Below are 27,896 nucleotides of genomic sequence, written 5' to 3'. Positions count from 1 at the left end.
GGGCGGCCAATAGTTAGGTATGACACAGATCAGATCAACTCAGGTCAACTCCTTAACCACTTACCAACTGCTCACAGTAATCCTACTGTGGCAGTGCTGCTCCCCTGGGTCCAGCAACATAGACCTATGTCGCTAAACTCCTACTGATTTCGGCGGCGCGCGCACATCGGTGGCGCGCTCCCACTGTGTTTAGACGGAGAAGGAGAGGGGGCGATTGTGTCTTCTCAGTGACAGACAGGAGCAGATAACAGGATTCAGCATAGCTGTCTCTGTCACAGAACCCCCCCCCCCCCCGCCACACGTCAGTAAGCATGAGGCATACATTTAACCCATTGATCACCCATAGGGTTAACCTCTTCCCTGCCAGTGTCATTATTACAGTAACAGTGCATATTTTTAGCACTGATTACTGTAGTAATGTCACTGGTACCCCAAAAGTGTCAAAAATGTCAGTTAGGGGTCCGATCTTTCCAACGCAATGTTGCAGTCTCGCAAAAATTCGCAGATCGTCGCCATTACTGATAAAAAAAAACCAATAGAAATTACATATTGATTGATTGCATAATTGATGCTGCTGTATATGTCCGCCAGATAGATCCACACCACCAGATGTTTTTAACCCCTGTGCAGGCTTTCTAAGCTCAGTTATGATCTAACTCTGTAAGTATTCATTGCATGTGTGAACTGTAATAGTCACTATCCAATATGTAAAAACCTCTATAATTGTTGGTTCTTATACGTCCATTTTTCTATCACCAGAGTACCGCTTTGAACCACCACCCCTGAAGAAGGAGCAAGTATTTCAGCTCCGAAACATGTCGGGTTATATGTTCTAGCGATATGAGTTGTTTCCTTCTGTCCTTTGCCTGCTTGCACAATGTTTTTTAATCTACTATTGTGTTTGTAAACTTAATAAAATGTAATATTTTTCATATTACTATTATCTATTTCTTAAAAATTTACGTGCCTTAAAAGTCCCGATTTAGGGGAACCTCAATTTTTTGCATTTCTATCAAGGATGTGGCACATTAAGCTCTAGGTCTTTAGCACCCCTCACAAATAGAAATTACATAAATCTTTCCCGTAGTTAGTAAACGTGATACCTTTTGCGCAAACCAATCAAAATACCCTTATTGCATTTTTTTTTTCACCAAAACTATGTAGCAGAAAACAAATTGGCCTAAAATTTAAAAACATTTTGATTTTTAATTTTTTTTTTGGGAATGTTATATAGCAGAATGTGAAAAATATTGTTTATTTTCAAAATTGTCGCTCTTTTTTTGTTTATAGCGCAAAAATGTAAAATTGCGCAGGTGATCAAATACCACCAAAAGAAAGCTCTATTTGTAGGAAAAAAAAGGACGTGAATTTTGTTTGGGTACAGTGTCTCACGATCACGCAATTGTCCGTTAAAGTAATGCAGTGCCGAAACGCAAAATAGGGTCTGGTCAGGAAGGGGGTAAAATCTTGCAAGGCTGAAGTGGTTAAAAAAATGTACAAACATTTTGCATTTCTTGGCGACCAAAAGAGGCTTGTTTACCTACCTACCTTTGATTGGAATGCTTAGACTTGCTGTGTCTCTACGATCAACCTTTGCCATCTGCTAGTCAATATTCAGCACAGTGGCATGGTCACAATGCTCACTTGACCTCAATCAGTAGTGCTTTTATTCAGTGTTGCCTAAATTCAATTTAGATTATTTAGTCAGTGCCTGATCAGTGTTGTCGGTTTCGTAAACTGTGGGCTGATTTCTGCACGCTCAGATTTGCTCTCCTAGTACAATGCTGCTTGTTCTCAGCATCTGACTCTGTCTGCTTTTGGCTTATCCTCAAATATCTGTTACTGTGCTTTGCCTCTGGTTAGGCATTGAGCTGATTTTGGATTCTGCTCTCCGCCTTCTGCCTCCTGCCTGTTTCTCATTTTTCTGCTTATTTATTTGTGTGCCAGGATTCATACTATGTTCTGTATCTGTCTGCACACGTTGGCTGTCACCATTAAGGCAATATAACAGTCACATTCTAGAACTGTGTGCAGTACATTTGCTTTTTCACTGGGCACTGGATAAGACTAGACACGCTAGCTTTTAACCTCAATAAGAGTCTTCTGCATGCTGGCAGGGTCCACATTTGTATGTCACAGCAACCTTGCATGCCTTCCCACCCTGATTTTCCCACAGTCAACCTGTTAAAATTATAGTATTTGTAAACCCAAAAATTCTAATTGAATAAATGAATTTCCCTTTCTGTATTTCATATGTGCTTTTTACATAACGTTCTTACTTGTTACTGTCATTCCTCTGAATTCCTGCCAGTTCCCCACATTGAAAACTGGTCACGATAAGCATATGTGTTAGCCTAGTCAGTTTGCATCCCCTGTCATTACATTCTGAGATACAGGCAAGCCGTGCAAGAGCACAGCTTTCCTGTGTCTTCCGTGGTCAGTTTGCGTCCAATGTCAATAGGTTCTGAGATATAGGCAAGCCGTGCAATAGCACAGCTTTCCTGTGTCTTCTGTGGTCAGTTTGCGTCCCCTGTCATTACGTTCTGAGATACAGGCAAGCTGTGCAAGCACACAGCTTGCCTGTATCTGCCGTAGTCATTGAAGCCACGCTTCCCGCCTATCCCTCCTCCTCAAACAGCAGCTAATTGAGTCAGCCTTGAGGGAAGCTGCAGTCACCAGTTACATGTATTCCGAGGTACACATGCCCACCTGCAGGTCCATGATGTGCTCAGCAAGGAAAAACGATTATGTGACCTGCAGATTAGAGCATCAGAACAGGTGTATATATATATATATATATATATATATATATTTGCTTTCCCCTCAAAATAACTCCACACACAGCCATTAATGTCTAAACCGCTGGCAACAAAAGTGAGTACACCCCTAAGTGAAAATGTCCAAATTATGCCCAAAGTATCAATATTTTGTGTGGCCACCTTTCCAGCACTGCCTTAACCCTCTCCGGCATATAGTTCACCAGAGCTACACAGGTTGCAACTGGAGTCCTCTTCCACACCTCCAAGACGACATCACAGAGCTGGTGATTGTTAGACGCCTTGCACTCATCAGCCTTCCGTTTGAGGATGTCCCACAGTTGCTTAATAGGGTTTAGGTCTGGAGAGCTTCTTTAGCAAGGCAGTTGTCGACTTGGAGGTGTGTTTGGGGTCGTTATCATGTTGGAATATTGCTCTGCAGCCCAGTCCCCAAAGGGAGGGGATCAAGCTCTGCTTCAGTATGTCACAGTACATGTTGGCATTCATGGTTCCCTCAATGAACTGTAGGTCCCCAGTGTCAGCAGCACCCATGCAGCTCCAGACCATGACACTCCCGCCACCATGCTTAACTCTAGGCAAGACACATTTGCTTTTGTACTCCTCACCTGGTTGCCACCACACACGCTTGACACCATCTGAACCAAATAGGTTTATCTTGGTCTCATCAGACCACAGGACATGATTCTAGTAATCCATGTCCTTAGTCTGCTTGTCTTCAGCAAACTGTTTGCGGGCTTTCTTATGCATCATCTTTAGAAGAGGCTTCCTTCTGGGACGACAGCCACGCAGACCAATTTTATGCAGTGTGCGGCATATGGTCTGAGCACTGACAGGCTGACTCCCCACCCCTTCAACCTCTGCAGCAATGCTGGCAGCACTCATATGTCTATTTCCCAAAGACAACCTCTGGATATGATGCAGAGCATGTGCTCTCAACTCCTTTGGTCGACCATGGCGAGGACTGTTCTGAGTGGAACCTGTCCTGTTAAACCACTGTATGGTCTTGGCCACTGTGCTGCAACTCAGTTTCAGGGTCTTGGCAATCTTCTTATAGCCTAGGCCATATTTATGTAGACAACAACTCTTTTTCTTTGGATACTCAGAGAGTTTTTTGCCAAGAGGTGCCATGTTGAACTTCCAGTGACCAGTATGAGAGAGTGAGAGTGATAACACCTGCTCCCCATTCACACCTGAGATCTTGTAACACTAATGTGTTACATGACACTGGGGAAGGAAAATGGCTAATTGGGCCCAAATTGGGCATTTTCACTTAGGGGTGTACTCACTTTTGTTGCAAGCGGTTTAGACATTATTAGCTGTGTGCTGAGTTATTTTTAGGGGACAGCAAATTTACACTGTTATACAAGCTGTGCACTCACTACTTTACATTGTAGCAAAGTGTCATTTCTTCAGTGTTGTCACATGAAAATATATAATAAAATATTTACAAAAATGAGAGGGGTGTTTTTAATACATATTATTAATATGAGCAGTACCCACAGTATGTAACTATTTAAGTATGACTTGTTTACAACTACTTTAAGTTATCAGATGCAATTCCCACGTACAAATTTTGCTGCAGCAGATTTTTTACATTTTCTGTTTTTACCTAAAAGTGAACACATCTCCATGCTGCTCAGAGCTTTTGTGAAGTTACAATGATTCTCATTCTTATTCATCATCATACGCAGTACAATGCAGTGTTACACTGCAGTGGCTCTCAATAATTCCTATCACTATTCCTCATCTATTTGGCTCAAGGATATTGACCTGGTCACTGCCATACAAAAAGGCTGCACTTTTAGATGGGGCTAGTTGTATTGACTGCTGAAACAAAAGTAATTAGGACTAGGTGCTAGTTTGGCTGTGTGTGTTTTTTTTAAAAAAAAAACACTCTAAAAAACATCATCAGTGCCTGACCTCACAAATGGGCTTCTGGAAGAATGGTCAAACACTACCATAGACACACTCCTTAACCTTGTGGACAACCTTCCCAGAAGAGTTGAAGCTGTTATAGCTGCAAAGGGTGGGCCAACTCAATATTGAACTCTGTGGACAAAGACTGGGATGCCATTAAATTTAAATTAATTTTCATTTAAATTGTGTGTAAAGGCAGGTGTTCCAATATGTTTGACAATATAGTATGTATGTATGTATATATATATATATATATATATATATATATATATATATATATAATTTGTATATATTTGCATCGTTCTTTGGTCAAATACAAATACGGTCTCCCAACAAAAATTCATTATTAGTATACATAAAAAGTTATAGGTAAGATACAGCAAAATAAGCAGAAGTTTCCAGTTTGTACTCTACTATATTTGTTTTAAGTCGAAAAAAAGGGGGGGGAAGGTTTGGGACTTTAGATGAGGCGCACGATGGGATTGTCATGCGTCTCCATCCCTATTCATATAAAATGACAAAATAGCAAAAAGCCGGGTTGGGACTTTAAATGAGTGACATGATGCGGCTTGCAGGAAACAATATTTATTGAAAAATACATATCGATGACAATGATAACATGTTGCATATATTTTATAGCCCAGATCAAATAAATGGCTATTGTATAGCCCAATTCCAGTATACCCAAAATAACCACATAGCCATTTGACCAAGAATAATATGTAATATAGTAATAATAACATCAGTGGACTGTGTGGTTTAACAGTATACTTGTAATTATTAAAAACATAACATCTTTAGACTTGACGCGTTTCGTGGATTGCGTATTGTCCACTTCTTCAGAAGTCGATGTATGATCTATAAAAAATATGTATGTATGAGACAAAGGCTAATGAGGATGATTGGGAACTGGAAAAAAGGGGGGGGGGTTGGAAGAGGTAATGACCTCAAATGCCTAGAACTTAAATTGCAAAATGGGTGTTCGCTGGCCTGGAGAGCAAGGCATGGTCTCGGGTGTCTCCCACGGGAGCTGAGGGCACCCAGAGACGGAAAACATGGCCGAACACGCACACATATGGAGAATGTGGGCTTGAGTAAATGGAATGCAGAATGGTACACAAGGCAGCAGAGCAGAAATTATCTCTAAAAATAAAAAATGTATTGTATGATTACAAGAATTATATATATGAAAAATATATTAGATATATAGGGATATATAAAGAGTAAAAATATCATACTGCTGCCCAGGTAAAAGTGTGGAGAAAAACTGATCCGTGATGGGTGTAGCATCAAGGGGAGGTGAGTGGGAATAGAGTAGGAACAGAGTGTGATTTGAGGGACAAAAGAGCCCAAAAATGAAAGTGATAGGTAGGAGGATGTAAAGTGATAAGGCCCAATGTGAATTGGAAAAAACAACATGTGAAAAACAAAATAAGAGGAGTGGCAGTGGTGCATGGAGTAGAAATAACAATGAAAAACAGAGCCAATTAAACATTAGATGTGAGAGTTGAAGCCACGAACAAATGAGGATCACCAGAAGAGCATAAAAGGGGGATATATACCAGAGTTGAAGCCCAGACTACTTGCACACATGTGTAGTGGCCGCCGATGCAGCCAAGCACTGAGGTCCCAGCGTCACGCCAGTGCAGACCTGTGGCTCAACGCGGAGCGGTTAGCACCATAGGCAGACCGGTGGCCCGGCCAAGCATATCCCCCTTTTATGCTCTTCTGGTGATCCTCATTTGTTCATGGCTTCAACTCTCACATCTAATGGTTAATTGGCTCTGTTTTTCATTGTTATTTCTACTCCATGCACCACTGCCACTCCTCTTATTTTGTTTTTCACATGTTGTTTTTTCCAATTCACATTGGGCCTTATCACTTTACATCCTCCTACCTATCACTTTCATTTTTGGGCTCTTTTGTCCCTCAAATCACACTCTGCACCTACTCTATTCCCACTCACCTCCCCTTGATGCTACACCCATCACGGATCAGTTTTTCTCCACACTTTTACCTGGGCAGCAGTATGATATTTTTACTCTTTATATATCTCTATATATCTAATATATTTTTCATATATATAATTCTTGTAATCATACAATACATTTTTTATTTTTAGAGATAATTTCTGCTCTGCTGCCTTGTGTACCATTCTGCATTCCATTTACTCAAGCCCCCATTCTCCATATGTGTGCGTGTTCGGCCATGTTTGCCGGCTCTGGGTGCCCTCAGCTCCCGTGGGAGACACCCGAGACCATGCCTTGCTCTCCAGGCCAGCGAACACCCATTTTGCAATGTAAGTTCTAGGCATTTGAGGTCATTACCTCTTCCAACCCCCCCCCTTTTTTCCAGTTCCCAATCATCCTCATTAGCCTTTGTCTCATACATACATATTTTTTTATAGATCATACATCGACTTCTGAAGAAGTGGACAATATGCAATCCACGAAACGCGTCAAGTCTAAAGATGTTATGTTTTTAATAATTACAAGTATACTGTTAAACCACACAGTCCACTGATGTTATTATTACTATATTACATATTATTCTTGGTCAAATGGCTATGTGGTTATTTTGGGTATACTGGAATTGGGCTATACAATAGCCATTTATTTGATCTGGGCTATAAAATATATGCAACATGTTATCATTGTCATCGATATGTATTTTTCAATAAATATTGTTTCCTGCAAGCCGCATCATGTCACTCATTTAAAGTCCCAACCCGGCTTTTTGCTATTTTGTCATATTTGTTTTAAGAACCTATAGCAGGGATCTTCAAACTAACGCCCCCCAGTTGTTCAGGAACTACAATTCCAATCATGCCTAGTCATGTCTGTGAATGTCAGAGTTTTACAATGCCTCATGGGATGTGTAGTTCCACAACAGCTGGAGGGTCGTAGTTTGAGGATCCCTGACCTATAGCAATGAAGATTCCCTAGAGACTTTGATTCTTTGTGTGTGATGGACCTCAGTGCACAGTCCAAATTCTGTATATTGTATACAGATTTTTTGCTTGTAATATCCAACAAATGCTGTTGTATCTTATGTTTCTGAAAGTTCCAACACAAATTAGTTTTCTGTACTCTTGCTGGACTGCCAATAATGTTTGTGTTGTTCTGATGTCATATTTTTTTTAAAGGTTTTCTAACACAGAGCAAATTTTACAGGCATATCAGAATGATTTGTGGGGCTGTAGGTGGCCCTTTTTTTTATTTCAGCCCTTGATTTAATTATATGCATGATTTGCAGCTGAACACTCTAGAAATATTTTCTATCCCATTTAGGAATACAATACTGCAAGTTACAGTATAATTATGTTGATGCATTATGTAATATTTACATTTCAGTAGACTTAATAAAATCACTTGTGTCCCCCTCTCCACCTCCTTAGGGGAGGGGCCATATAAGATCATAACCAAGCTGTAACCCAGATACACCTCAGGTATCCACATGACTCAAATTCTTCATGAACCTCTGCTCTACTACCCTATGCTCCAGTGGTCTAGAGTCCACAGACATCATCAAGATGCAGGGCCTACAGTCCTGCCTTGGACATGAGGAAATTTAGGAACATTCCACAATCCTGGAGCATGGGGGAGTTCTGTCTGTCAGGGGAGGAGAGGATCAAATAAGTAAAACTGCTTTCATCCCCTTGGCAGGAGCAAGCATTTAACTCTTGCAGAGCAGGTGCCGTCCCACTTCCAGGGAGGATTTTTAGGTTTCCTTGGGGTTGGGTTTTAGTGTCCAATACCTCTCGGCAACAAAGAAAAGAAAGCTGACCACCACCTCTCATCAAAGTGAAAATCTGCAATTTTTAAATAGTCCCACATTATTCTTATGAACATCAGTTAAATATGTAGCTAGATTTATTTTCTTATTGGTATTTATATCACATGACCCTTTGTTAAAATTACCCATATACTGTCTGTGAGAAATACCACATGTAAAATCATACAATATAAATCTGAACAGTCAATTGGTACACTAAAAGTGTACCAGTATACTTAGTAAATATATTTACTATAATAAGGTTGACCTTATTTCATGAGGATTATAACCATATTTGCAACATGAACATTTGGAATTACCACACCTATACACGACCTTTGTACATTGTAGAAAGCCAGTTACCATTGATCTTCCACTTCAAAGTAAACATGTTTGGTGATTAAACATTACCAAGTGTGAGATTTCTCCAACCTACAAACTTCATTCCCTTAGATAAACAGGATCACTATAAGATGTTGGTATATAATGACTAGTAATCCGCTTAATATGCTTAAATTTGGCACTGTATCTGGTTGAAAAGATTTTAGGAAAAGTCTCTCCTTTATCCTTCATAACATTATAATTACTTTTATTTGCCCTGTTGACATCTCTCATCATTAAGGCCTCATGCATATGGAGCTTATAAAAAAACGACACTTAGACTACATTCACATGGCCGGAACACGGCCATAAACATATTTACTGATCATTAGGCAAGGAACAAAAGTTACTGTGTAAATGATCAGTAAATAGATCCTTTTTTTTAATGAGTAAAATTTGTGATGTCCTTTTTTTTTCCAATGGTGTACTTTTTTTTTTTAGGATTTTTAATTAGGGATCTGAACGCAATGCATATTTATGCACCTGTGTGAAAGTCTCCATTGAAAATAATGCAGCTACATTTAGATCTGTAAAAAAAAAGGTTGTAAATGTGTTTTTTTTTTCACATCCATATGATTGAGGCCTTATACAGGCAATCATCCTTTTTTATGCACCTCTATGTTAGCCTGTGTGACCAAGCATTTACAGGAGTATTTGAAGAGGAATTTTATGGGCAGAGGAAAAAAAAGACTTGTTATGAAAGGAGCTTTTGAGCAGAAAAAATGCTTGTACACGTGTAAATGCATCTAAATGTGTTTATGCGCATAAATGTATTCCGATGGCCAAAATAAATGAATATTCTGGTCAGTAGAATGCATTTATGCTCAAACTGCATACAAGCACACACGCTCCCGTGTTTCTCCTTCAGAAGTTGTTTAAATCTGAACAATTATGCGTTAGCCCCCATTCACACCCATGCGGGTTTGAAATTGCGCTACTTCAGCACGGTTTCAAAGCCGCACATCAGTGAGATTTGCACTGCTGATTGCATTGCAGCTTGCAACTTCATTTAACAGAAGTCTATGCAAGTCACAATAAAATTGGTAAAAAGTAGTGCAGGAACCCTTTTTAAAATCACTGCAACATGAGTCACAGCAATATGAATGGTTCCATTTCCAGCAATGTAGTGAGACTTGACAAGTTGCACCAGTTTGAATGGGGGCTTAATCTGATATGTTGTCTCCTAGGTATAGCTTTAAACATAATAAACAAAATTCTGCCACGCTATTGATAACACAAACCACATAAATAGAGTGAAAAACTTATGTGAAAAAAAATAATATAAATTATAAGTCCATTTAAAATGTGCTTAGATAAAAGTGGCAGGCCCAATCAAAAGTCACATCCGCCGCAGTGTAATGAGGACGGAGTATCAGAAAGCTTTTATATTCACCATGTGAGCCGTCACCAATAGTTAGATGGACTCTTACCATAATCTATGGACTATATTACAAAGTCAGATTGGCCTGCAAGCAATATCCTAGTATTCAGTGCCGAGACCCAGGTGGTTACATCTGATCCTTATGATACCTTCAGTTCCTCAGCGTTAAAATAGATATAAATGGCCACGATGGTGGTACAAGATTCCTCATAGAATCAAAACAGATATGCTCACATAGTGTGAATCCTTAAAACACATTTATTAAAAATAATGTGGAGAACTACTCACATAAAGATCATAAAAACAGTATGGTGTATACTAAACATAGTAGTAAATGAATCCAGATACTCTAGAGATTGCATGCAAGCGTGGCGATGTCACAAGCATTAGCTCGGCCCAATGTGTTTCATCATATTTGACATCATCGGCGGCATTACCGCACCACAAGTCGCTACACCAAATAAATACCTTTTCAGTAGGGGAAGTGACACCCTAATTGCCAATCTAACAAATCTCAATGTGTCCCCATAGATGGCCGACAAAGATAGCCAAGCTTCTTTCTGAATCTAAAATAGCAGAATGGCCGAAAGATGGCAAAGCCTCTTTCTGGATCTAAGATGGCCGAATAGATAACCTAGCCTCCATTTCCTTTTATAGTTTTTGGAATGGCTGAACAGCGGGTGAATGATCTAGCCTCTTTTTCAAATTAAGATGGCTGAACGGCCCGGGCCGAAGGTCATACGATACCCTGGGCCCAGTATGTATCCCAACCCACTAACTAAAGGATATATATCTGAACAGGCCAAATAAAACGCCCACAGTAAAAATCTAGGTGGGACCTAGCACCGCCTGACGTCCGATGCAATATGAGAAAACATTGGACCCTAGTCAAAAGTGTTTTTACATAAATATATATGCTGTAAAATAAAGATGATGAAACATAAAAATAAAGGAGTGGTAATACAAATATGATTTGCATCTCACCCCAAATAGTACATTTTAAAAAAACCATAGAAAATGTCAAAAATTTAAACATCACTATAAGGAACTAATTGTAGATGGTAAGTAACAAGATATTACTCTCATTTAACCCCTTTACACCGACTGTATGGACTGGGCTTTTTTCCGTGGTGCCACATATTTGCGTATCTCCCTTTGTGCTGCGTGCTCCCATCAGGAATGTCTGATTCCAGGACACCTGATCGCTGTGATAGCCTCTGATTGGCCATCACACTGATCAGTCACTGTAAAGCCCGCCCCCATGTCTTCTGTCTCTGTGCATGGATGGGACAGATACATTGAATCATTCTCTGTCCTTCCAGAGAAAGAAAAAAAGTGTGTGTAGGAAATAATAATAATAATTAGAAAATACCTAGATCAAGGTTTGATCTAGGTCAGACCCAGGGTTAGTGTTTGGGTCAAGGTCAGGATCAAAGGTCAGGGTCAGTATTTTTTAGACAGGATTTTTTATTTTTTTTTCAATTAGTATCAATGTCAGTTAGTGTTAGTGTCGGTGTGCAGAATAGGAAAAAAAGCAAAATGCTCACTATTATTTCTGGGCTCTACTATGGGTACAAACAACAACTAATATACACATATATGGTATTGCAGCGATTATCAGGGGCAAGAGAACTTATTTTGGGTTGCTTTTTGGTGGTAGGTTATGGTAGTAGCAGGAAATATACAGTTATATTAAAAAAATGATTTTTTTTTTACTGTTTTGGGCTAGTGTTCCTTAGATAGTACAAAAAAAAAATCAGGAGATATCCATTACCATTTACCACCAAATAAAAGTCCAATTTGTCCTGAAAAAAACAAGGTATAACCCACCTAGATGCACAAAGTAGTTGTGATGACATGCACAGGTTTATTAACACATGTCAAAGTTGCAAAATTGGACTTAGGTATTAAGATTTGTTTTACCCTTAGGCGCTAAGAGGTTAAATAAATATGGGTGTCACTCCAACACCTGCTGCATGGGGAACCTATACATTAAAGTGGAGTTCCGGCCTATTTGGCAACTTTAGTGATTCCTGGAGTGCTCACTATGCTGATTAACAATTGGGCATTTTCAATTTTTTTGGGGGATCCCTTACCTTATTTTCAGGGCATTTTCTATTGTACTTCCTCCTCCTCCCCCCGCAGTGGCCGCAGCCACTGACATCACTTCTGCCTTTGCATTGCATCCTGGGAGATGTTTGTCATCACTCCCAGGAGGCTGGAATCAGGAAGAACTCCCAGAACACTCCCTGGAATCAGGAAGAAGGACACAGCAGATTACACTGCGTCTTCAGATGCCCGCATCCAAGATGGCCGCGCCCAGACAGCCTTTTTAAAAGTAAGATTTTGACTAAAATCCAATACCATACACCTTGTAAGTATGAGAATAGCGGTTCTGTAAAGGGCAATGGATTAGTATTATAGGGGTATTTTTAGTTAAAAAAGGTATTTGAGGCCGGAACTCCGCTTTAATAATTTTAACAAACCATAACAATATATTCTTATATACAAAAACAATTATAATATAATTAAAAAATGTATTCAATAAGATGGATATAGAACAGTGGTCAAAACGTTACATGGAATCATACGTTATTAATAAATAAATAATGTTGACATCCCATTCAATGTTCATGCCATAGGGACTATAAGATTTCAGTTTATGTATCCAGTGGGTCTCTAATTGGAAAACTCCCCTTTTAGTTGCTCCACCTCTCAACAGTGCTTCATAGCACTGAACATAGCACTGAATAGCTATGAACACTGTTTCTCTCGGGTCCCTATTGTGACAACATGGGTAGTGTTTAGGAACACTATGCTCTCTCATTTTTTTTTTGGATGTTTTTAATGTTCATTCACACATACTGAGAACGTGCACATGGCTCTCCCCACATACTTTTGGCAACAATGACAACAAATAAGATATGCAATATTTTTAAGAGGCACACGTGATAAATGACTTAATGGTGTATGATTCAAAGGTGGCAGTAGAAGTAAATGTATTTATCTTTCTACCTTTGAATAAGTTAACTTGACATACTTGGCAGTGGCACTTCCTGCATTGGAAGTAACCCGTTAAGTCCTGAAAAAAAGATGTTTTCTTAGGACGGTCTAAGACATTTGGAGCTAATTTTAGTTGTAAAGAGGGTACACCCTTATAGACAACTTTTGGTTAATCAGGCAGGAGGGAGCCCAAAATAATATTCTTTTAATAAATGCGTTTTTTGGATTCACACTATGTGGGCTTATCTGTTTTGATTCTATGAGGAATCTTCTACCCTCATTATGGCCAAATATATCCATTATGGTCTCACCACCGAATACTAGGATATTGTTTGTTGGTCTATCTGACTCCATAACAGAGTCCATAGATTCGGGTAAGAGTCAATCTAACTACTGGTGATGGCCCATGGGGTGAATGTAGAAGCTTCCTGATACTCCTCATTACACAGCGGTGAATGTCACTTTTGATTGGGACTGTTGCTTTGATCTACGCACATTGTAAACTTACTTATATATATATAATATATAATATTATAATAAATATATATATATCTATATTTATATATATATATATATATATATATATATATATATATATATTTATTATAATATTATATATATATTTTTTTTTCACATGCGTTTTTGACTGTACTCATACTATTTATGTGGTTTGTATTATTATTAGCATGGCAGAATTTTGTTTAATTTGTTGAGTGCACAGTTTGTCTGACTGTCTCTGCCAGCGGTTTTCTTTGTAAATGCCAGCGCATTTTGCATTTTTTATGATTATAGCTTTAAACATGTTTATGGATAAAAATGTTTAGCATGTAAAATAGAGTTTTAGAAACTGGCTTCCTATAGGTCTTTGTAAGAATATAACTGTGGAATCACATTGTATTGTCAGATCTAAACAGTTAATTATTGAATTCTGTTCTTAGAATGTACATTTTTACATTATAACTGCTATAATGAAATAGTTTAAAAAAATCCTATAATACATGTATATACTGTTGATGATCTGAAGGAATTCATACCTCCAGAGATGAATTGATTATCTAATGTGTAGTCTTTAATACTGAAGTGAAAATGATAGTTTTGTTAATTATCTCTGATAGATATGCTAACATTGATATGATGTATTTATGTATACTTGTAGATATTTCATTTTTTTTATTTGGATTTTAAGTGTAGTATAATAGAATTTATTGATCTTTTGGAGAATGGTGGTATTTGTTTTGTGTTTTAAATGTGGTACTCAAAATACAAGCATATGATATTTAAGATAATAGTGTTTTGATAAGGAACATGCACTTGTTGTAATGTAATCCTTCGTACATACTACGTTTTCCTATATTAGAAATAGAAGAAACACAGGCATTGGGGTTGATTTACTAAAAAAAAATTGGCTGTTCACTTTACAAAGGCACTTTTCCTTTACCTTACCGTATCTGTGAAAATTAATTTTGCAAATAAAACCTAATCACATGCAAAGAAAAAAACAGTATTTTTGCTTACACATGATTGGATGATGGAAGTCAGCATGGCTTCACCTCATTCTTTAAGTTAAGGGAAAAATGCCTTGCAAAATTAAAAAAAAATTGCAAAGCAAACAACTTTTTGTTTTTAATAAATCAAATAGTAACAGATGTTAGTTAGTGATCTGCATGTGTGATTGTCCCATATGTGTACAAGTACAAGTTCACCTCTTCCTGTTGGCTCTTTACAATTTAGCTCATTATGAATGAAGAGGTGAGAGAGCCCTGAGGGTCTACCGTTGTACCTGAAATCTATTTAATATAACAATATGATTGGCTCTTTCCTATTTAGTACATTATTCCTATAAATATGAGTTCAGGACATTTTTTAAAAAAAGTTAAAGAAGGACATTTAAAGCTACACTCTTAATTCGTCTTATAGAATCTTTTGCTAAGCAGAAGTCCCACTTTAGAGAATAAGGCCTTCTTCACTTTTGATGCATTTTAGCTTTACCTTCTTTGCCTCTTCTAATGTTTGCAAGGCAACAACATGAGTAGAGTTCAAGCATTAGTGGCCACTGCACATCACATTTTTATTAATGTATTTTCCAGTTTTCTCACCATGTTAAGGTGTTTAACCAGGCCCTATGCAGTGTCTCAAAATATAAACACTGTGCCCTGGTTTCAGATAACTGAGACAATGATTAATGAACTACTAGTTTTGCAGATTCTACATGTAGCCTTGGCTGGTTATCCCTCTGAGAGCTCTTGCACATCCTCAGGTCTTCTAATAAAAATAATATTTAATTTGACAGCTAGCTTTAACACCCCAATAATGCAGAACTGTTTATGCCAAGCATGGAGATTAAAGTGTAAAGGCAAATTTTATTTACCTATATATATTTTAGCTTTGGATAGAGTATGGAAGACACTTTGTCAAAATGTTACTGCTGTGCGTCCCGGCAGGGAAGATTCCCCCCTCAGTTTTTCCTAGTGATATTTGTCATCCGCATTGAATGTGAGGGGGAATTTCAAAAACACAATGAGACAGATCAGAATTAAAAATAATTGGTGTCCTTGATCTTCGATTAGGATCTGCTACAAATTCAAGGTTTAACTTTTCAATGCCTAACATCAAAATATGTTGCTAAAATGTGTGCAAATATAAAGATATCCAAATTTAAAATTTTTATAGGATTTTAAATGTAAAAGATGTATTATATTAATCTAAAAAATAGAAAAGGACAATGTTTTATAGATAAAAGACATTTATATGCACTATATGTATTATTCTTAGTATTGGGGAAAATGGCTATTTTACATCTAATAAAGATTGTTAGTAGATATTGAACTTCCTCATTTCCTGCTCCAACAGAGCGTGTAACTGAAGTGAACACAGATATCTTCGTCACCAGCTTTGGACCAGTTTCCGATCATGATATGGTAAGATTCAAATTTTTTTATGCTATGTTCTGTGTTCATGGAATATCGCTTCAAGGTCTCTGCACAAAGGGAATAAAAAGATGAATCATATTTGCATATGGTAATAAACTTGTAAAAGACTAATTTTACCTGTCAAGCATTTTTACATTATATTCCTCATATTCCCTTTTTTCATATGTCATGGTTGACCTACATATAAAATGTGCTAAAATTGCTCATTATGTTGAATATATAAGTATGTAAGTTGAATATTTAAGTATAAACCAACTACAAGATGGTCTTTAAAATTCTTAAAAAATAATAACTTTGAGATCATTTATTATAATTATGTAAATCATATGCATATATTGCATAACACACATAAAATCAAACTACATCTTGACATTTTGCCATTCATAGCCAATCTTGTTATGGTTAACATTTATATTATAGGGCAGCCCTCAAATTTTCCACTCGCCTACTTGCATTTTGCGAGTGGAAAATTATGTCGGGCGAGCTACTGTCAGGGGAAGAGTGGAGAGAAAAGCTGGCCGAAGGATTGGATAATGTCAGCGGCGGATCATCCCGCTGTAACAGCTTTAATTGTAATTGGCGGGCGCTCGCCGGCATACACAGTCCCGTCTCTTAGCCCGGCTTCTTTGATAGACAGAACACCTGCCCAACCAGGACGTGTGACGTCTATCAAAGAAGCCGGGCTAGGAGGCGGGACTGTGTATGCCGGCGAGCGCCCGGCAATTACAATTAACCACTTAAGCCCGGAGGATTTGGCTGCTAAAGGACCAGGGGTTTTTTTGCGCTTTTTTACTGCGTGACTTTAACGGACAATTGCGCGGTCGTGCGACGATGTACCTAAACGAATTTGACGCCCTTTTTTTCCCACAAACAGAGCTTTCTTTTGGTGGTATTTGATCACCTGTGCGATTTTTTGATCACGCGCTATAAACAAAAAAAGAGCGTAAATTTTGCAAAAATAACAATATTTTTCACATTTTTTTATATGAAATTCCCCAAAAAAAAAAGTAAAAATCAAAATTTTTTAACATTTTTCGGCCAATTTGTTTTATGCTACATATGTTTGGTAAAAAAAATCGCAAAAAGCGTATTTTGATTGGTTTGCGCAAAAGTTATCGCGTTTACTAACAAAGGGAAAGATTTTTGTCATTTTTGGTTTTTTTTTTTTTTAACGCGTAATGGCGGCGATCTGCGATTTTTTTTTTCGGTACTGCGACATTGCGGCGGACAGATCGGACCCTTGACTGACATTTTTGACACTTTTGGGGTTACCAGTGACATTACTGCAGTAATCAGTGCTATACATATGCACTGTTACTGCAAAAATGGCAGGGAAGGGGTTAACTTTATTGGACAGGGAGGGGTTAAGTGTGTCCTAGGGGCGTGATTCTAACTGTGTAGGGACATTCCTATTGGTGTAAAAGCAAAGATCAACCGTTCTACATAGTAGAACGGACAGATCTTCACTTTTACACAGGGAGAACTGACAGGCAGCTTGTTTACACAAGCTGCTCTGTCTTTCTCCCTTCACAGGAGCGATCGCAGTGTGACTGGCGGACATCGAGTCCGCCGGTCACACGCACTGACTTGCCTGTGAACGAGCCGCGGCGGGCGCGCGCCTCGGCGGGCGCGCGCCCGCCCGCGATAGGCTCGCAAGTCAGTGACAGGCGAGTGACGTACCGATACGTCACTCTGCCTGGCCGGGGCTGACCGCCGCAGTATATAGTCGTGCGGCGGTCGGCAACCGGTTAAAGCTGAGCGGGATGATGCACCGCTCCGACATTATCCGGCCAGCAGGACTGATGGAGGGGGTAAGCCGATCATCTCACCCAGAGCCGGTACAAGGGAGGGTGGGATGGATGGATGGATGCCTGCCCTGGGCGTCTATGTCAGGGGAGGTGGAGGGGGCGCTGCCAGGAGTGTTTCTGTGACAGGAGAGAGCGGCATGTGCTCTCTCTCTGTCTTCTCGCTGGGCTTCACACTCCTGTCAGTATAGCAGACATCAGATCGGGACTTCTTCTCCCCTTAAAGAGTCAGAGTGGAGGTGGAGCGGAGGAGAAGACAATTCCTAAAGCTTTGCATGGACAGCTGGCGGGAGAGATGCGGCTGCAGAAGGGGAAGAAGATTGCGGCTCAGGAAGGACACTGAATGTCAGATCCGGACTATACAGAGTTTGTTATCCCCTCTCCTCCGAGTCAAAGTAAGCAATGTGGAAAGGGGGCGGGTAACAAACTCTGTATAGTCCCATCTGACATCCAGTGTCATTCCTGAGACACAATCTTCTTCCCCTTCTGCTTCTGCAGCCGCATCTCTTCCGCCAGCTGTCCGTGCAAAGCAATAGGAATAGGCTTCTCCTCCGCTCCTCCTCCACTCTGACATATGAAGAGGAGGATCACAGAGCGATGTGCCGCGCTGTATCTGAGGTCTGCATGCTGGAGGAAAGGGAGAACTACACTGGGGTACAAATCTTATCCTGTCACCTCCCAAATTCCCATCTCAGCACAATCCCCCCCTCCCTCCTAGCACAACCCCCCCCCCATCTCAGCACAATCCCCCCTCCTAGCACAACCCCCCCATCCCAGCACAATCCCCCCCTCCTAGCACAACCCCCCATCTCAGCACAATCGCCCCCTCCTAGCACAACCCCCCCATCCCAGCACAATCCCCCCCCTCCTAGCACAACCCCCCCATCTCAGCACAATCCCCCCCCTCCTAGCACAACCCCCCATCTCAGCACAATCCCCCCCTCCTAGCACAACCCCCCCATCTCAGCACAGTCCCTCCCCCTCCTAGCACAACCCCCCCATCTCAGCACAATCCCCCCCTCCTAGCACAACCCCCCCATCTCAGCACAGCCCCCCCCTCCTAGCACAACCCCCCATCTCAGCACAATCCCCCCATCTCAGCACAGTCCCCCCCCCCCTCCTAGCACAACCCCCCCATCTCAGCACAGTCCCCCCCCCCTTAGCACAACCCCCCTCCCATATTGATCCCACCTAGAAGTAATCATCTTCTCCCCACCCCTCATGCTACAAATTCTCTTATTCCAACCCCCCCCCCCCCCGGGACAATCCCCCACAAAGTATTTGTACTAGGAGGGGTGGGATCGATATGGGGGGGGGTTGTGCTGGGATGGGGAATTTGAGAGGTGGCAATATAAGATTTCTTCTAGCAGGGGAATTGGGGGGGAGGGTGCTAGGAGGAGTGATTCGTGCTGGGGGGGGGGGTGAGGATTTGTGCCAAGAGTGGGGATTTGGGGATCGTCCTTATAGAGATTATTGGAATGGGGTGGGGGGATGGATTTGTGCCAGAACAGGAAGTCTTGAGGCTGTTAAAAAGGGGTATTTGGGGGGGGGGGTTGTGCCAGTAGGAATAATGAGGGTTTTTTGTGCTAGGGGGAAATTTTTGATGGGGGGAGGATTTGACAGGTAGGATTTGTTCTAGGAGGTGAAATTTGGGGGGGGGTACTAGGAGGGTGATTTGGGGGTTCCAGACCCTTGATGGGCACTGATTAGGCTGCATTGATGGGCACTGAAAACTTTGTTATTAATATTTATTTTTGTAACTTCTGCATTAATGCAAAAACATTTAACAGTGTAATTTTATGAGGGCGTGTTTTGGGGCGGAATTAGGGGCGGGGCAGGGTAGGAGTTGGGTGGGGCAACTGGTGGCGAGTAACCCTTAAGGCCTGGCTAGTAGCTCAGGACTTTAAATTTTGAGCCCTGTTATAGGGTTTCATTGCTAAATTGTTCTGCATAAAATGCTATTTATCTAGTTGCCATGCTGACCTTCCCAGGTATAAGGTCTTCTCTTGATTGCTCACAAAAATACCACTGGCCGGTAACTCTTCTGATCCAACAATTAGCTTCCCTATACAGATTCACATGGAAAAACTCTATTTTGAGTCCATTCAATGTTTTTATTTTAACTGAAGGCCTAATAGTTCAAATAGGTTTTTTCTGATCCTTGAAACATGTTGGATGTCTTTTAGTAAAAACAAATAAAAAATGTGGACTCTTTTATCCTTTGGTCTAGCGCTCCTTTCAGTGTATGTTTTTTTTCTGATAACACACTAGGGTACCCCCTCTAGGGTAGCCTTTTCTGTTGTGAGCAGCCTAACCTAAGCCAGAAGCCAGTAAGCATTCTAAATGTTTTTGCCCCCACACTACTTTGCATGAACTCACATCAAAGTGCCAGTGCCAATTGGTTGCTTTGTTCTTTTCTGTATGCAGCATGTCACTGCAGTAAAATAACAAGCACCAAAGCACCACTTATTTACCGCACAACCCCCCCCCCCCCCCCACCCAGTTTCCATAGCTGCCACTAAATTTAATTTCAATGATTTTTATTGAGTTTTCAGAAAAGGTATAACAGTGCAAAATGAGCCAACTCGGCTCAACCGTACAAATTGAAGGCAGTATAGAACATAGTATACATAAAACATGAAAAATGCATACTGCCAAAAAATATAAGTAATCCAGTTTATTAAAAAAAAAAAGCTGGTTCTACAGAAGCAAGAGGCAGTCATGTTCCAGCAGCTAAAGCTTACAACAAAATAGGCTCCAGTGATGAAGAGGGAGTGAGTGATGAGATGGGAGACCATCTGTAGGTGAATAACTGATTGTTAAAGAGTTCTGGAGAAGAGGTAGAACAGTGAGGTAAGATTTGTATTACAGCTTGTAGAGGAGTGTAGAGGAGGGCCAGCTTGTAGAGAAGTGAAGAGCGCAGCTGTCCAACCTCAATGTGTCTATGTTGCTGGACCATGCTTTAATTGGCAGGATATACATGACCACAGACACAGTCAAGTAAGCATGAACAGTGTTGTACATATGGGTAAATATCCTGTTGGCTGGGAAGGATGTAGAAATGGGGCACACCACTGGAGCTGGTGGTGCTGCCACATGTCCTGTCAGATGGTCTGCACAGTCACCTGCACCTATCCTCCTCACCGGCCAATTCTTTTAACTCCTTCAAACCAACTTCCCCCACCCCCCTTCCTCAAGCATGCCAGAGCAAATTCAACATCCTAGGTGAAATTCTGTCATGCTGTTTTGCAGCTTTTATGCCTGGGGAAAAGGAGCCATACTAGGCGGGTCCAGACCAAAAGATGTCTGACTCCATGCCAACTTTAGCCAGTAAGGGGGGTTGTGTAATGCCACTAGTCTACCTTAGTGACCTTCCTTTATTCTAATAACATGGGGCAGCAGCTCATCACAAAACATATCAGCTTTTAAGAGGTCTGTCATTAAAGAAGTTGTAGCTTGTAAAAAAAAGATCCTGTTTCTATAAGGCAAGTTAAACCGTATAGTGCTTGTGCTGTGTCATTTGTCCCTTTCTATGCTGATCCTGACTGTTCCTGTGCCCCCCTAGGTGTGCTGGCCACAGTACTCATGACTGCTGATCCATGATACCATGGTCAGTTTATGTGCCTCTATCTTCCCGCTGTGTTTATAGACTCACCCTCTTCCCCTCCCTGCCTGTCTGTTACTTCCTAGTGTGTGAGCCAATCTCCAAACCTGCCTCTCCCCTCCTGCCACTATTACACGTGGCAGTATATTTAATTATCACAATTACTGTCAGACTATCTGGAATAACAAGATATACTACACAGTGTATGTGCTTTTAAAAATTCTGCAGCTACATACCTTATTTCACTACCCAAAATTCAGTCACATGACCACCCGGCTGAGGTCAGAGCGAAATCTTAGCCCCTCCCACTATAGTCCTTAGATCGGGGAAGGAGAGCAGAGGGTGATCATGTGACTGCACAACGGTGATGTAAAAAAGGTATTTAGCTGCAGAATTAAAAAAAAAAAAAAAAACACATACACTGTGTAGTATAGCTTATAACAGAGGGACTGGCAGTAATTGTGATCACTGACTTCACAACCACTTTAAGTCAGGAGGGTTTTTGGGCTTTTTAGGTGGATATACCCAACCATGGCAGAAATGAAGCACCAACATCAGCTGACTGTCTCTTCTGTGATACCACCAAATGTTGTGTTGCACTGTAGAGACTGCATCAGCGTCAATGTGTCACCAATGAGTGCCTTGGTACACAGTGTGGCATAAAATGACCAGACACTGGAGGCACAGTAGGACTTGAAGAAACATTTGTCCTTTACCTTTATCCCTGTGATGCAGTGGCAGCAGGAGACTGAGGAAGAATATGAGGTGGATGAGGATCTTTGGGGTGCTAGAGAGGATGAGCAGGAGGAATTATCCAAGTCCCAAACCAATCTAATCCTCATTATATTATTCCTCAGCTGACTGCTGCCACTGCCCGACAGGGATAGTGGTAGATTGCAAACCATGGGTTTTGTATGTAGGTAAGGGGAGATTGTTGAGGACAGTGCTTTTCCCAGCTACACTGAGAATTTTGGGACCTCCTGTGCAGTTATTATGTGGTGAATAGGGACTTTTACACTCAAATCTCTGGGCAAGTACACCAGGACTTGAATCATTATATAAAAGGACCGCTAGTAGTTGGTCATCCTATTAGATATATGAACAAGGCCAAAATGACTGATCTCCTTCCACTGTCCTAGAGGGTGCTCAAAATGTAGCACATTGATGTGGTGCTGTGTAAGAAACTTTTTTTGTCACATTACCTGGTGGTGGAGGGATGTTCTCTGATGACCAATATGCCTTTGATCTTCTGATCCCTAAAAGGAGGAGCAGCAGTGATGGCGGCTGCCTCACCCCATTTTAGAGATTCTCTAAACTACAGCAGGTGGGCCCGGCCATGAGCAGCAATCACTGGCAGCATCATAATGCGATTATTGCTAACTCTGAGAAGTGAAGATCCAATGGACTACTGTGTGTACAATAGTCACAGTCCAGAGCATGCACATGTGCACTGGAACTTCTGGCTTGCCCTGCAACCATTGTGCTGCCTGGCTCTGCAGCGCATCAGGGGGTTTTGGTATGGAGAGGTAAATCTGCCTGTCCCCTTGCATTGTGGACCAGCTCACTTTTATTAAAATGAACCAGTCATGGATTGCCAATGACTTAACCGCTTGCCAACCGCCGCACGACTATTTACTGTGGCGGTCAGCCCCTCACAGGCAAAGCGACGTAGGAGTACGTCGCTAGCCTGTGAGGCTCTATGGAGCGAGCGTACCGATGTCCGCCAGGCACTCGCGATCATCCGTTACACCGGAAGAAAGGCAGACGGCTAATGTAAACAAAGCCGCCTGTCATTCTTCCCTGTGTAAGAATGGAGATCACACGGTTCTACTATGAAGGACCGTTGATCTCTGTTCTTACACTAGTAGCCACAGCCAATCACAGTTAGAAACACGCCCCTAGGGACAGACTTAACCCCTCCCTCTCCAATAAAGTTAACTCCTTCACTGCCAGTGTCATTTTTACAGTAACAGTGCATATGTATAGCACTGATTACTGCAGTAATGTCACTGGTAACCCCAAAAGTGTCAAAAATGTCATTCAAGGGTCCGATCTGTCCGCCGCAATGTCGAAGTCCCGCAAAAAAATCGCAAATCGCCACCATTACTCGTTAAAAAAAAAACCAAAACAAAAATCTTTCCCTTAGTTAGTAAACGCAATAACTTTTGCGCATACCAATCAAAATACGCTTTTTGTGATTTTTTTTTTACCAAACATATGTAGCATAAAATAAATTGGCCTAAAATGTTAAAAAATTTGGATTTTTACATTTTTTTGGGGAATTTCATATAAAAAATTTTGAAAAATATTGTTATTTTTGCAATGTTGACGCTCTTTTTTTGTTTATAGCGCATGATCAAAAAATCGCACAGGTGATAAAATACCACCAAAAGAAAGCTCTGTTTGTGGGAAAAAAAAGGACGTCAAATTTGTTTAGGTACAGCGTCACACGACCGCGCAATTGTCCGTTAAAGTCACGCAGTGCCGAATCGCAAAGAGGGCCCTGGTCAGGAAGGCGGTAAAATCTTCCGGGACTTAAGTGGTTAAAAACTCTTTCTGTTTATGTCACAAACAAAAAATGTGATAGCTGCCACTATTACCATCTCTTGCAATGATGTTCAAAGTTTGTGGCCTATTCCATTGCCTAGGCACTGCTAAAGTGCAACTTAATATTTTTGCAGCTTGGACCCAGCTTCACAGTTTCCAATGTTTTTTTGCAGTGTAAATCCTGTTGTCACATGCACCTGTCCTGCAATGCTGGGCTCCTACTTTGGCACATAGCTGCTAGTGTTTCCGAATTTCACCAGGAGCACTAGGACCACAGCCAATCAGGAAACATCACTCTTGGCATGTCAAATAAGAGACAATGCTCCTGATTTGCTCCACCTTTTAATGCAAAGTTTCTTGTGGCTTGGTGTTCAAGCAACACACCACAACACTACTGCAGAGTCGCCTCCTGTTACTGTACTTACCTATAACCCTGTGCCTCCTTTGTTCTCCATGCCTGCCTCCAATCTCTGGGCACTAATGCATCCATTGCACCCAGTGACTCCAAGTGTGCTTCCAGTCCATGTCTGGTTTATGTGTCATCTAGCAACTCTAGTTTGCCCACTGACTCAAAGTGTGCTCTCAGTCTACATGTCATTTAGGGACTCCAGTGTGGCTTGTGACCAAGTGTGCACCCCTGTGTCTCCAAATGTGCTTCCATGTGCCTCTATGACACTTGTGTTTTAGTGCACCTGTGTCTTCGTGCAAACTGACAGCTCAACTTTTCTCAAACACCTAATGCCAAGGAAGCCATCAATTCCAGGTGATCTGACATCTATATGCCATTTTGACTCATCTGAATCAACTATGGGTGACTTTCATTCCAGCTGACAAACCTTTGGCCCCAGCACAGCTTTCTCCAGCACAGCTGTTATTTACACCTGTGACCTCCATGCTTAACTTGCTGTCTCCTCTGCACTTCTGTGGAGATCCCTAGAGTTAACTCCAAATCATAAATCAGTGTAATATTCATTTTGAGTTACAGCCTATAATGTGGCCTAGGCAATAGCCTTCACCTGGGCATCCCCATTCTGGGGGAAAAAAACAACCCAGTGAACAACAAAATTGTGCCCTTCTGGCTCTCTTTTGAAGAAGCTTCAAGGAGCTGTCTGGAGCCTCCTTTTTTGGCAAGCATCCTCCTAAACTTCTAACATACACGTGAAGAGCAGCACTCAACCATGCAGACTGTCAGAACTGGATAACCGGAGCTCAGGCTGGAGGAGCATCACAACCCACAAGTCTGTCCAACAAAAAGGAGCCAGCTACCCTGTATCATCAAAAAAAGTGATATACTTTACTAGCTACATAATAAAATCCAATGGAAGGACAGCCTGCTCTTCCATTGGATTTTATTATGTATTCAATAAAGTATTCTTCTTGTTGGACCTCCTATGCCTCTGTCAAGGTTTGCTTTTAGTAAGACAGTATGTAATTCAGTTCCAAACGCTTGTGGCAGAGTCTGCTTGGGATAATGAGGTCCTCGCTGCTAGCTTCTGGCAGTGTGTGCCCAAGTGAATTAAAGGCAAACTGTCCCTACTACTTTTGATAACTTAATCTTAATACCTTTGCAAATATATGTTTGCTTCAAAGAACACTTTCAAGAATAGTCTCACCTGCACTAGAAATAATGGAGGAAATATGCACTCAGATAGCAGCAGTCTGAGCATGTATTGCTAGTGCCAAATCCAGAATTAACTTGAATAGGGAAGGATTGGGAGACAAGGATTTTTTGGCAGGAAAAGTTTCTAAAATTAATTTTTATTGATAAGTTCATATAAAAACCAGAAATATAATAATTTGTAATGCTGTAAAAAAGAAAATGGTGGTGGTTCCCCATCCGGGGAGGGATCTGTGGATATTCATTTTGGAATATATGGATGTACCCAGTCTATGAGGCTACAGTTTGGATTTAAGCCACAATAACTATATGTACTTGGGATTATTGACGCCAACCAGGTTTTCATTAACCCTTGGTTGTCACTACTCCAATGGTTTACATCTTCTACTAATTATATGCTCCATCCACTCCTTCTGAAATCCACGATACCCTCCTCGTTAACTACAAGTGACACGGTGCACATTTTTCTTTTTTACAGCATTATACAGAATATCCTATTAGAACGCTCCAGATGAAGCCGTAAAAGGCGAAACATGTCGAGCAATGTGAATGTTTATACAGTGAATAATTGAATACAACATCAATTGATCTGGTTGGACAGCAGTCTCATCCTCTGTCACCCTTCGTCAAAACATAACTGAAGTGTATATTTTGTATATTTTTTTAAATAAATCAGGATGGGGATACTAGGGGGGTGCAGGGAATAGGTCAGTGTCAGGCAGAGACAGACGGTCTGTGAGTAAATAGTTAGCCAGCACAGCCCAAGCTGGGTAACACCATAACCAGGAGCTACACTGTAGAGAGGGTTTGCACTGACCAGGCCCTCACCTAAGTGGTAGGTTTGAATCTGTGCAGAGGCAGACTAAAGATGTTTATGGACAAAACATTTCCAGGAGGCTAAGAATAATGTTATGTGTCGATGTGATGCTGAAACCCCCTGTGCGGAAACCCTGTTTTTGTTGATGAATAAAAGTGGGCAGGAAGCCCTAAAATTGTAAGCTGAAATATGAGCTTCAATAATGCAAGCCAGGGTAAACACTTGTATGTGTTAAAAGTAATATTTATTTCCAGTCACTTAAAGATCAATAAAAAAAAGTATGATGCACATGATATAAGACACATCTATCAAAAGGGTGGCAACATTGCACCTTCCTTATTTCTCATCCCAACAATAATTTACCCTTTATTCAATAACACAAGCCCAACAGTTAAAATTCCCATCATATTCTTCTGTTTAGGTCTAATCCTGGTGGCCCTCCAACACCATAGGTAGGGGACTGTTACATATGATACACATAATGATTAAATGTTTTAAAATATAAGTAATAGTGCATACCATACACAACCACCTTAAATATTAAACAGAAATTGTGAAAAGGAGAGGCCAAAGGATCAAATGTCTCCAGTGCCATTCTAGAACACCTACCCAAGCTACAGTATACAGCCCAACGTTTTCATTAGCTGAAAGACCAACACAACCACTAGATGTCATTCTCCTAAAGTAAGCAATATTGTACATACTACTAAATGAAAGAGTGAAAACCTATATAAACAAAATACAAAAAATAGAATTTTTTAGAAAATGTCCAAATTCCTAACTTGGTCATGAAGAAAATATGTCTCTAAGATATATAATGGAAACATCCAAAATCAAATCTCCAAATTTAGTGTCCCTTATAAAAAGAGCCTTATAAGCTGCTTAGTGAGGCTAGGGCAGTGTCCCTACATACACAGGAAGTTACAATAAAGCATAAACATTTACTCAAACAATATTCCCCATATTAAGCCCCTTCCCCAATGGTATAGTCAGAATATTATTAAAGATGATGCTCAGGTTTGGTTATGTTTACAGAGTTACGATGGTCAAGCTTGAACCAATGTACCTATGCATATGCCATACTTGATTGATCCTTCTGGTAGCTGGAAATTAATGTAGTAGGCACCACTGCTAAAGTGATTGCTACTAGTTTCCATGTCCTGTGCTAAGTGGCTTCCCTGTTGCATTGTGAACACAGGAGGTTACCTGTCCAGCAAGGGCACTATTAGAGAATGCTTTGCATTTTTTCAATGAGTGCAAAGCATTCTCAGATAGGATGAGGTGGAGAGTTGGATCAGTAATGTCATCATCTCCATCTCATCCAATCTGAGAACACTTTGAA

At 40.7% G+C, this 27,896-nt stretch overlaps 1 protein-coding gene across 2 annotated transcripts in view; it reads left to right on the top strand.

Annotated features, from left to right (window-relative positions):
- Nucleotides 1-27,896, top strand: part of GABRA1 (gamma-aminobutyric acid type A receptor subunit alpha1) — a 288,453-nt gene that overhangs the window by 124,348 nt on the left and 136,209 nt on the right. For both annotated transcript variants that reach the window (XM_082256517.1, XM_082256516.1), the window contains exon 4: nt 16,084-16,151. In XM_082256517.1, coding sequence (XP_082112643.1) covers nt 16,084-16,151 — 68 coding nt within the window. The remainder of the gene's footprint in view (nt 1-16,083; nt 16,152-27,896) is intronic.

Source organism: Pelophylax lessonae (assembly GCF_965119305.1).
Source record: "Pelophylax lessonae genome assembly, chromosome: 4".
In the NCBI taxonomy this organism is placed as follows: Eukaryota; Metazoa; Chordata; class Amphibia; order Anura; family Ranidae; genus Pelophylax; species Pelophylax lessonae.
Note: the sequence above shows the minus strand (reverse complement) of the source record. Positions and strands in the feature narration are given on the sequence as shown.